General features: G+C 39.9%; 1 protein-coding gene across 6 annotated transcripts in view; it reads left to right on the forward strand.

Annotated features, from left to right (window-relative positions):
- Positions 1–12,612, forward strand: part of sox6 (SRY-box transcription factor 6) — a 138,957-nt gene that overhangs the window by 37,038 nt on the left and 89,307 nt on the right. For all 6 annotated transcript variants that reach the window (XM_008405228.2, XM_008405227.2, XM_008405230.2 and 3 more), the window contains one exon: positions 9,708–9,945. In XM_008405228.2, coding sequence (XP_008403450.1) covers positions 9,708–9,945 — 238 coding nt within the window. The remainder of the gene's footprint in view (positions 1–9,707; positions 9,946–12,612) is intronic.

Here is a 12,612-nt window from a genome sequence, read left to right on the forward strand (position 1 = left end):
TTACAATAAAGATGTTTCATTTTACATTGTATTTTTAAATGCCATGTAAATAAAAGCATCTTTTATTGACCTTTGAGTGATGCCTGTCTTATTTTCTTAAACCAAAATGTGCCAGGGATATAAATAAATTAGGCTCATCTGCCCAAACTAACTTCTAAGTTCTGCAAAAAAAATCCCTTGGAGTTCTGCAGTAAAACAAGGTAAATCATTTACTAAGTGACCACTGAAATTGTCCTGCCTCTTACTGTAAAAAGTGTGTTGCAAGTGTGGCGACCTTTGTCAAGTCCCACCTATTGTTTGCAGAATGGTTACACACTCCGCAGGCTGTGAAATACACATCTGCTACCTTTAGGTCAGTGCAGAACAGATAGACAGGCGGGGTTTGTGCTTAGGCATGTGTGTGTATGTCTGTTGGGTCCTCTGCTACCTTTCTACACAGCTTAGCTGCAGCCTCTATCTTCTTATCAAATATTTGTCTGTCCTTCACTCACTATCTGCTCTCTTTTCTGTTTGCTTTGTTTATTGAAATCTATCTCAGACAGATTGGCAACCTTTTCTGAAAGATTGTTGCACAACATCTGTGAAATTAGTGCTTCTGTACGTACATTTTATTTTATTTTTTTCCTTTGGTGTTCTTAGGATTTTTATTGACTTCTTGTGACGAGGATTTTTCATATACAAAGTAAATTCCCGTTCTTATTCAAATGATTTCACTTTTATCCCAGGGAGCGAGGCGAAGCGCGCTGCATCCCCTGCATTGTGCTCAGCTGAGGCTGAGCATAATGACTGTGGTGGCAAGAAACCACAACAGAGCCAGGGCACTACTGCCTGAGAACCAGAGGCCCGTGGCCCGCAGCCAAACACACACAAATCCTGCTGCACACTTGTGGCTTTTTAAGAAAGCAATTTAGTTAATGATTTCATTTTGGAACCCTGTCATGMCGCTTGTGTTGTCTGAGCAAGCCTGCAAAAGAACTGCGAAACCAACACAAAGGGGAAGGTATCAGTAAACACACGCTACTGCCTGCAACCACAGAAAAAATAACATACAGCTGAGAGCAAAATGGCATAAAAACACATTAGTAATACACTCTGTTAGGTACAGTTTTAATGGTGTTTGCTCTGGATGAGGGCAGAGAGGCGTCGAAGTCACTGGTGAGACATTTCGTGTTTCAGTCAGCATTTAATCCACTACAGTACCCAATTCCTCAGCGTTGGAAATGCAGCACATTTTTCTGTTCGACCATGTCTGTCAGCTCTCTGATTATATTAGAGCCATGTTTCACATTCATTTACTTGGGTTTCCTCCGTGCCGCACCGTGAATGAGACCATTTCAGCATTGCTAAAACAGCACCATGTACATGTCTTTGTGGTGAAGCAAATTTTTAGGCAATTACCCAGATCAGTGGCCGAAGCTTCTGGGTTTTTTTTTTTCTTTCCCCGTCATATCTACCCTTTTTTTTTTTTTTTCCTGTTGAGAGTTTTTCTCTGATTCTCTCTCTCTCTCTCTCTCTCTCTCTTTCTGTTTTGGCTGTCAATCACACATTGTAGGTTTTAACCACCTCCAAACAGAACCAGGCAGCAGCCATTCATTTGGCTTCATCCTATCCAACCTGTCAGGATGACACACACTGTTGACCATGCTTTCTATTCAGCCCCAGCAAATTAATTGGTTTCAGCAGTTTAAATCAGCAATCAATGTCAGTTTTCCCAACATAATAAGCCTTAATCATAAATCTTTGAGGTGTGGCTTGCCTGACCCCTATTCATCATGGCTCAGCTACAGTAGATGGCCTCATCTGGGTGGAGCAAATGAACTACCCCTGTTTTGATTTTCCAATTGATGTGTCACATGAAAGGTGGCTACTCAGCCCAACTATATCCCAGTTCTCCTAATATCCAGAGGCCCACAGACAAAGAAGGGGAATAAAAAAGGCTTGTATAAAAGGTATAGTCCTTGCTGAAGTGTGCAGACTCCCGTCAAATCCCTATATTTTGTCAAGTTAAAGCTACACCCTAGACAGTGGCAGACAGAAAATAATTGTAGAGTGGAATAAAACTTAGACATAGTGTCCAAAATGTTCCAAACAAAAATTAGGAAAGTGTGATTTACCTTTGTCATCATCAGCCACCCTCTTAAATTTGATACAGCTAAAAAAAAAAAAAAAAAAAAAAAAATCGAGTGTAACCAATTGCATAAAAATAATAAAAAGAACACTCTCAGTATGAAGCAGTTGTTCTGCAAAAGGCTCAGATTTGTCAGAGAATATTAAATCCATACAGCTTCAGGATAAGGCTGTGGAGCAGTTTTAAGTCAAGGTTAGGTTTTAAAAAATATCCCAAGTTTGGACATTTCGTATAACACTGCTCTATTATCTGAAAATTGACTTACCAAGGCAGCATTGTCCTCATAAATTATTATGCAAAGAATGTTAATCAGAGGAGCAATTTAGAGGCCCATGGTAACTCGGCAGAACTACAGAGATCCACTGCTTAGGGGGGGAAATAATTTGACAACACGGATATTTGTTTCAGCCTTCATGAAAGAATTACAAGAAGAAAGACTGTTGTAGAAATAAAGCTAAATGAAGCCTGTATAAGGGAAGCAAGAAACATGCAGGAATGTGCTCAGAGATCAAAGTTGAATATTTTGAATTAACGCTGCCTGAACACAAGGTTTTCTCAGCGAAACAAAACTGTAGCGTTGTTGAACCGGAACTGTTTTATAAATGGACTAACATGTCAATCTCCAGATGTGATAAGATGGTGGTGAAAAATTGTTCCACTAAGTATTAATTTGGTGGATTAAAAACACACCTTTTTTATGATTTTATTGGTTGAATTTTGCGATGATGCACTACTTTGTATTATGTCTGTAAAATTCAAATACATGTTAAGTTTCTGACTTTAATGTGACAAATGTGGAAAAAGTAATAAAAGGGTGTGAAAAGGCCAATTCTCTTCTGTGCGACTGTAAAACTACGCTAATAAATGTCACTGTTTTTGTTTTTTTGTGAACAAAATGGGAGTGAAAGCAAAAGAAGGTTTACATTTTCAGCCTATAATCTAAAACAGTATGAGATTATGAGTAACACAAAAGGCAACTTCTTTATTTCTAACAATAAAAAAAGGCAGAAAGACAACCGAAAATAAACTTTATTTTTTATTAGAATTTTGAAGTTTACAACATTTGGAAAAACAGCATCCTGCAACTTGTGTGTGAGCCTTTCCATTATTTCATTGGCAGCTGTGCCAGATATTACTCCACATTTTAAGTGCATTCTTTACTGCACTGAGAAACTTGCAAATGCCAGAATGGGCCTCATCTAAATGGGGCTTTGTTTAAGATTTTTTTTACAGAAACGACGCCCTGCTCTATATGTCATCTGTCACTGTTTCTTCTTTCTTTCCTTAAACAATTCTCAATTGTTTCCATCAAAATAGTCCAGGTTGCATGAACAGATTTCTTTATTATAGAGTTCCTGCCAAATACCAGTCTCTGTTTTCCTTCTGCCGCTCACAAAGGGCTCATAACTTACTGTCAACCATGAGGGAAACCGCAAAGCTCCACTGTTGCTCATCAAATTCAGTTGATGGCTTGTCTCTCTGCAAGATTTGCTCAAGTGCTGCAGTAGCACTACAAAGAATTTTGAAAGTAAACAGGCCCAAAGAAAGGGAGGAGAAACAACCCCACAATACTTTGTGAGCATATTGTATTCATTTCACCTTAATGCATCCTCCTCCAGCTAGTCATTTGTGCTTGTTAAGGCCATTAACAATTGTTGTTTTTGTTTTTTTTAGCATTCCCATTTTTTATGTCCAAGAGCACACACATGAGTAAACTTATGTGTGTCCTGCAGAACTGAGAGGCTGTTATGCCATCGAGGTCTGAGCTTGTATTCTGGGATCAGAAAAAAATTGCCGATGGCACAGGGGACTGAAAGAGGAGGAGAAGGAGGAGGATGGGGGAGGAGGCGCAGGGATCGAGCCTGTGAGTGCTCATCGACCCTTCCCGATTAGACAGAGAGAGACTTTTAAGCACTCTCACACCTGCATCACCCTTTGCCTTGGGTAGAGGGGGAGCAAGTATACCAACCACGCTGTCACGGCAGCTGCGCAAGTGTTTAAAGTGAGCTGTAAGGAAGCTCCTCTAGCAACATATTATTGCAAATAATTTTCCCTGCAAAGTAATTATCAATGCTCTGCTCAGTATGTAAAGTGTGCACTTCAGGTGGCTTGCTTAATTTGCTCTGGGTGGCTATCATTTGAGTGTGGATTTTTAACTGTGGCAACGGCAGCGGTTTCTAATGGAGAAGGTATCAGGAGAGAATGTGAAGTGAAGATGAAGTGCCGCCGTAATTGAGTTGACTTTTTGCAGGGGAAGGTCAACAATAATGGAGCAACAATTTAAACAAATTCATTTAGACAATTCTGCCGTCTCTGTGCGGCAGTTGGAGGGAAGATTAGCAATTTCTGAGCCACACTTTTATACCTTTATGTATCATTCTGTCCGGCAAAAAATTATTATTATTATTTTTTTTCTTTTCATACAGCTCATTTTAAAACAGCAGGCATTATGCAACAAGCAAGTATGTGCAAGCATGCACATTTCCATGAATGGAAGACGGCGCACACAATATAGGGCCCGCATTAAGGGCTGATTATGTATCCAAGAAACCTGGCTGCTGCACAGCATGGCACAATTACAATGGAGGGTGATAATTTAATTGTGCTAAACGGTGGATTCTGTGTCAGTGCTCCTCCAGCTGGGAGCTGTCAGGTAGTTATATCTCATTATGGCAGGTGAAGAACCCAGAGGAACCCAACCATGACACCTGTTAGAACATGAGGAACCCCTGAAGGGAAACACATAGATGACTTTTTTTTCCCACTTTTTCTCTCTCTCTCTCTCTCACACACACAGGCACACGTGCATACACACACAGTCCCAGCACTAGTTTCTGCGTGTAATTTGATTTTACTTACATGACAGTAAGAATGATTTTAAATCATTACTGGTTTTATTGAAAGTGTTCACGCTTGGTTTATGGAGAGCATGAAAAGGATTCATGTTTCTATAAAAACACTTATGCACATTTTCATAATGTAAAAAAAAAAAGATTAACAGAGTGAATAAACAACAAAATGAACCTTTCTGAATAAGTTTTCTAAACATATTTTTATGGGTTTCTTTCAGATTATGTTAACGGATTTTTATAAAGTTTGACAAAAGAATCACACGGTAATTATTTGATGAAAGTTTCACTTAATTTATCTCTGTTTATATGGGCTGGATCCTTCATTTTGTTTTTTTGTTTTTTTGGTTTTGTTTTTCTTATCACAACTTTATCTCCAATTAATTTCAGCATTTTAGGATTGGTTGAACGTTTGTTAAGTGGATCTTAAGATTTATTTTGCCTGAATGCCTGTTCTGCTCTTTGAACTGAATTAACAAAACAAAAATATATAACTTTTTAAACAATTTATCTCTGTCTTTTTTGTGTCCTATTATTTGGGACACGTGTTTATTTGTGTACAATCATGCCATTTATTTCCAGTTATTCACCTTTCCTGTCCAATTTTCTTTTGGCAATTTATTTACTTATTTATTTTTTACAATTTATTCTATTCTCTGTTCTATACTTGCAAACACTTTTTTTTCCCCGCAATCAAAGCCCGAAGATCCGCGGCAGCACTAAACCAGACAAGTGGGTGGAGTGAGGGGGTAGTAGTGATGGTGGAGGGGGGGCAGTGTGGGGTTACTTATCACCATTGTCTATAAAAGGTAAACAGTGTGAAAGAGCAGATACGGCAGACGAAAGCAGGCCAGACCCTTTTATGATGAAAGAGGAAATGGGATAGCTGGGGACACATGGCCCAGCAGTCACAAGACCCCTGAGATGAGCGCCGCACAGCACCCCTCTAATACTTACCAATTAGGCAGAGGCTGTTTTGCACGATGATGAAACATTATCTCTGGGAACAATTCATGACTCAAAGCATTCCAGGCCACATGAGCCTGTGGCTAGAGAACTTAAGTCCTAATCCTTCAAATGTGCGCAATATTGTCAGCTATATATAGACCGTGCTGCTTCTTTATCTGACCCCGTCTCGTCGCTGCCACAGGTCTTCAAAGTGACCGAGGCTTTGTCTTTAAGGAAAATCGCGCCTATTGCTTAATGTAATTTGGATCTGATTCATCAGCTGAACACATTTTCCATTGTAGTGTGTGAAAGTAGTGCCTTTATATTTGAATAATTCATGTATATGGGGCTATTTGAAGAATACAGTGCAGTTGTTCAAACAGGGCTGTTTTGCTAATTTTATTTTTTGCGTGCATGGAGGCCAACAGAGATAACAGACCTATTCCATCAAAAACATAAGATCGTTTTCCACACGCTTTACCACATTCAAATGAATTCTACCCTTTTTCTGTTTTTTTGCACCTCATCCAGAGTCTTTGTTGTGTCAGCACCGATCTACTGCACACATACCCCGTTAGATCTCAGAGCCTTGTGATCCCCACTCTGAAGAAGAGGAGGAAAATACTGTACGCTTGCCCTCAGATATTTTCAGAGAATTATTGCCACTCTTCCCCTTTTCCTCTTCAATAATATGAGGTAGTATTGTATGGGGCTTGTCAGAAGATGGGGGTGGGGCAGAAGGATTTCTCCCCACTCTTTAGCTGCCTGAGCGCAGCCCTCCCAGCGCTGCTAATAAATTATTAACTCCTGCTGACAAATACTGTTATGGAGCCTGCTGCAGATCTGTTGCATTCTTTAACAAGATTGCTGTAGACACATGTTACAGGAGGATGGAGTCTCCACTGCTCCCTCTCTTCTTTGCTCCCTGTCTATCGTCTTCCCTCGCTCACGCCTCAGCAGTTTGACTGATGGCTGGAGACCAAAGTAAAAGTGCCTCAGAGACTGAATATTTTAGTGGTAAAATAATACCACTTGATTTACTGTGTAATACAAAAGCAGTGCTTTGTTTTGCGCTCACACTCCATTGAAGACGAGGCGCTTGTTTCGCTTCAGGCTCAAGCTTTTTGGGTGCATGAATAAAAAATGCGCCGGATTCTACGTGATCGGTCCGCTCCCACCACTACACACGTGAACCCCCAATTCCACTCACCGTTAAGCACGTGTACTGAACTTTGCTCTGACTCTTGATTTTCAATTAACAGCACACAGTCTTGAAGCTGGGATTCGATCAGATATAATTGCAGGAAACAATTTAATGGCTGATTAAAATTGAAGGCTAAGTTCCACTAAAAAATACAGCCAACAACACTTCTGAGCGCCGAGGCTGAAAGACGGGGAGACAGAGTCGAGCTCAGGTCTGTTAATCAAAAAGGTTGGCTCCAAACACAATTTCTTTGGGAACTTCAGATATTCCTGTTCCATTATGAAATATTTGTATTACTCTGCTTCTACTTTCTTGTTTTGGTTTTTCAGTCCATTATTTGTTTGCATGCCCATTGGCATGCAAACAAATTATGATAGTAATTCCTCTTAATGTGGGCATAGATAAAAGATCTCATGTGTCAGTGAGTTAAGACCAAGAACCGTCAGACCTTAACTCCTTATTAGTAAAATATCCGTTCTTACATAGAGCATATCTTTGCTTGTCTTGTAATGCTTGGCTTTCAGCAGAGAGTGCAAGGACACCACAGCACCATGCTCTGCCTCAGCCTTGAGTGTCCCCTCTACACTCCTCTCCCTAGGCTCTACTAGTAAGTTAAAAGTGGAAGTAAAGTGCTGTCACACTGACCCCTGTGGATAGAGAAGGAGAACAGGGCAGATGGTGATCAGTGATGAAGTTTATCATAACAAATACTTGGTTTTATCACTAGTCGGGTATTGCAAATATGCCAGTTACCCTTGAGCTTTGTTTTTTTTACATTTTGTCATGTAGTAATCTCTAACATCGGTGAGTTTAATTGCCATGTTTGTGATAGAATGTAACGCATGATTGTGTAGCTGCAGAGCATGTTTTCGGTTTGCCATAAAGAGATTTGGAGAAGAAGGTGTGAGTATGTGCTCTGGTCTGATAAGACTGAAAATGTTTTTTTTTTTCCTAAATGCAAATTGCTAAGTGTGACGGAAAACTAAGACCATACCCACTGTAAGAAACGGTGGTGGCAGCATCATGCTTTGGGAGCAGGGAAACTTACCAGGTTTAGTTTATAAAGGGACAAAGCTAGATACAGGGTTATTGTTAAAGAAAATCTGTTTGAGAATATTTTTGTGGTAAAATAATACCACTAAAAAATATATACTTGTTCACCTTTCAGCAGAATAACCTAAAATATACAACCGGAGCGACAATGAAAGAAGTTTAAATCAAAGCAGAATCAGTGGGAATACTTAGGTTCACTCTTCATTCAGTCTAACTGCACTTAAGCTTTTTTGTGAAAGAAATGGGGAGAAATCCAGGTTACTTAAGGGTAGAGTCATACCCTAAAACCATACACACTTATCGCTGTAACTGCAGGAGAAGTTAGTTATAATTGACTCAGGGGCAGAATACATTTGCACCTTTTAGATTTTCATGAGTAATTCATTTATTGCCATTCATTATTTTGTCAAAGTTGTGCACAACTCTGTGTTTGTCAATCACCTGAAATCCCATGTAGCTTTGTAGATGTAATGTGACAAAATGTAAAGTATTTCAATCAGTTTAAGTATCTTTGGAAAGTACCATTAAAACAAAGACGTGTGAATCCGTACCACCAAATCTATATTCCACTTCCTATGTCACTCAAATATTAAAATACCTGTCTGCTTAACTTTGGAACATTGAGTTTTGAATAGTTTATATTAGTCTATATATCCTGCAACTGAAAATAAATAAATAAATAATTAAAACAAGCAAAAACTGGAGAATCACATTATTAAAAACTAATTATTCTCCAGCTTCCTTTCTCCACTTTATAACACAGGAAGGCCACATTATTCCCTTTTTAATTGATTATCAAATGCATAATTAGATTTTCTTGCCCAGTGTTTAATTTCATTCATTGTAACATACAGCATGAGTGTGACCTCATTAATTGTGAAAACAAAATGGAACTGGTTGTGTGAATAGTAAAAACACTCAAACAGAAAAAAGGCCGGGTTGTAAAAAGACGACAGAAATTTGAATTAAAATTTGTTTTCTTTCCACCTGATTTGTCAAGTATGTCTTTCACTGTGATATTCATGAAAGCATGCACCAGATTTTTGAATAGTTCCCAGCTTTTCGGGGTTTTTTAAGGGTTTTTTTTATTCTAAATAAAATTGGCTGTTTGGGTCTGATTGCTTCAAAGTAAAATCACCTCAAACAAGGAAAATTAAAGATGTTTGAAGGACAAAACCAAATGGAAGATTAGTCAGACAGTGCATGAAAAAGAAAGGTAAGAAAATAAATCGTTCCCTTAAAAATACCTTGGAAAATTTGCTTTAAAAAAAATCTGGATTTTCACTTCTTATGGGGATGCGGTTCTACTTATTGGCTGACCTTCTGTGTTAGAGTTTGGGGCAGCTCCAAAGGACACATGATTCCAAACGAATATCAAGTCTTCCATCTGAACCGAACTGGATTAGGGACTCGATGACACGCAGAACAGACCAGCAACACGCAAGAGGACCGGTGATATTCGGGAATTGGAGTTCGCGACAGAATTTTATGTCTTTTTCTCTACTTTTCTTTTGTTGCCCTGCAGCAGAGTCATGTCTTCTAAGCAAGCCACATCACCTTTTGCATCTGTGGTTGATGGTGACGATGCTATGAGTCAGGAGCACTTGTCTTGGGAGAAAGACGAAAGTGCAGAGGCCCACGGCACCCCCCAGCTGCCCCTGCACAGTTTGCTCCACGGCAAAGCCCCCGATGAAATGCAGCCGCTCAGCAGCGTGCCACCAGAGAGCGACTGGGACAGCCTAGTGTCAGCACAGCAGCGCATGGTAAGACATGCACACAACACACTGCAAAATTTCAATCTATTGCAGTCCTCTGGAAAAAAATAAATAAATCTTTGTATGGATAAAATAGTTGGGAAAAAAAAAAGAAACACACTGAGCCATTAGCACTATGTTTGACTTTGGATGTGATAGTTGGAAAAAAAAAAGGATCACCTTTAGCTTCTTGCAATGTTAAAAATGAATAGCAATAAACAGTGTTTGCACTGAAATCCACTGATATGTTGAAGTGTGAAATCACAAAGACATTCCCTTTAGAAATAACAAGAGAAAAATCTCATACCTGAGTGCCTCAAAAGATCCAGTGAATTTTTTAAAGTGAAAAGTAAGTTTTCTATGTGTCTCAAAAAGTGTTTAAACTCTTTTTACTTCTAGTTTTGATGCCTGTGTGGTGGGAATTTAAGCATAAAAGGAAAGCCTTGCAAAAGAGAACTAAAAAAATGCCTATTAGTGAACACTACTGTGCTTATGCCCTCCCTGCGGTATTCAAATACAAAATGATCAGGCTTTCATTGTTTCTAGCTTGCAGAAAGAAGCTTTATCCTGCATTTTACCAGGATAAAGCTTATGGTTCCTTAATGCCATAGAACCTTTAGAGCTGCCGTTTTCAAAAGGGAATATTTGAAAAACACCACACTATGAGTCACTATTTGAGGGTCAAACAGATGATCACACACTCTTTTATGAATATTGGCTTACAGAATGAAATCAGACAAGGTGTAAAGATATACTCTTCTACCCCAATTTGCATGCTTTGGTTTTTGTTGCCACTAAAGAAATGTCTTTTCGGAGACCCACAGCAAGAAAATAGCGAGGCCCCGAGGGACCATGTACATTCTAAGCATAGAGCAGTTTTGATGTGAGCAGAGCTAGGAAGAGCAGATACACTAGTGGGCTATAGATGCAGGAGGCAGGTGGTTGTCTGTGACAGTCGGGTCTCTGGTAAAGAGACCCAGAGGGCCTCTGAAGTAGCTTTGCATCCCGCTGCTGAGACCCTCCTCAACACTGCAGCACAACACATACATGAACAGGTCCTGTAGCAGACATAGCGTCGTGATGACTGCAAGTGAAGAGGACAGGAGGGATGATTAACTCGGGAACAATTTCTATAGCTGTTGACGGGCAACTGCAAAAAATGGTTTAGTTTATATAAAATTCATCTGTCAGAAAATTGCATATAATTTACTGTTACATGCCATAGTTTTTGAATCCTTTGAATCATCAGAAAACAGAGTTCAAATTCTCTTCAGATTATTTCAGTTCATGCCAACACAATCCAGGTACACAGCTTCACACAGAGCAGGTTCATTGTAATTTCACTAGTCAGTTGATGTTGTATATGCCAGTGGTAAAAAGTTGCTCATCTATGGAAGCTCGCCCAACTGCACGATGCGGTCGACTTCACAGCAATCTGTCGTCCCATGCAAGCATGTGGTGACAATGAAGAGAAAAAAAACTTCTTTTTAACTCTAAGAAACCTGCAGCAGAACCTGGCTCTGCATGAGCGACCATCCACTGAGACGGACTCAAATTTTGTTAGGTCAGAGCAGAGACAATACAGAAACACCGGAGCACTGAAGCAGTAGTACTTCCTATGTTGAAGAAAGAAGAAAGAATAGAGAAAGGGGTACAGATCATAACATTATGTGGGGAGTCTTTGGTCTTTGATAGATGTTGGATACAGCTTTGCAGATTTTGTTTATTTTGGACAACTTGGGCATTATTCTGTAATATATTAAGGGAGTGAACTTAAAAATCATCCGCAGAGGTTATTCAAGGTAAGAATACATTTTAGTTCCCGGTTTTAAAACCTTCTCGCAATTTCTTTCCCCTTATTCTGACACTTTTATTGTTACGTCTTTATTGTTTGTGGATTAAACTAAGAAATACGAGAATGAAAAGACAAAAAAAAAAAACAGCATGAGACAAAATGAGCAAAACAGGAGAAGGGTAAAACAGAGTGTGACAGTGAGAGCATGAGGTGAAGCCTTGAGATGGAAGGGACGAGAGTTGCCTTTGCTGATTACCTGGCTCCATTGCAGTGCCATGCGTCTGTGTGGGCTGTGCCCTGAACCCATGCCAGCTGATTAACCCAGCACTTCTCCACTCCTCTCAAGCGCTCTCCACTGTCTCTGCTAGGCCGCGTAGCCATTCGGCTCAGCCCTGGGAGGTGCTGTGCCACGGCCGTGCCACTCTGCCGCTTGGTACCAAACCGCCCTGTGCTCCTCTGTTCGACATACCACATAGGGATGAGATTTTGGCACATAATGGCCCATTTTTCTGCATTCCTGACTGTCTTTATTTGGGATTGTCTGGCTTTCAATGTTGTATCCTTCAGTAACAGCTGTAACATCCCATGTTATCACACTTTTTCTATGATAAATGTGCAGCATGTGTTTGATACAGATGTCTGCTGTGTTTATTCTCTTCGGCACACGGGCCAAAGTTTAAATCAGAGATAACTGTTCCCCCGTTAAAGGCTCCAACTTCTGGCTGCACAGCTACCTTCTGCTTTCTCAGACTCCAGAAGCCATAATTAACACTACCTTCTGTCAAACGCAGGCCTCAGCCATGGTCTGTGTGCCGACTTACGCACTCCCAAAGTATTCTCCCCCATTCTTTCCCCCCTTTTCTTCGTGTCTCTGTTTGTGC

The sequence above is a fragment of the Poecilia reticulata genome, linkage group LG3, assembly GCF_000633615.1.
Source record: "Poecilia reticulata strain Guanapo linkage group LG3, Guppy_female_1.0+MT, whole genome shotgun sequence".
Lineage (NCBI taxonomy): Eukaryota > Metazoa > Chordata > Actinopteri > Cyprinodontiformes > Poeciliidae > Poecilia > Poecilia reticulata.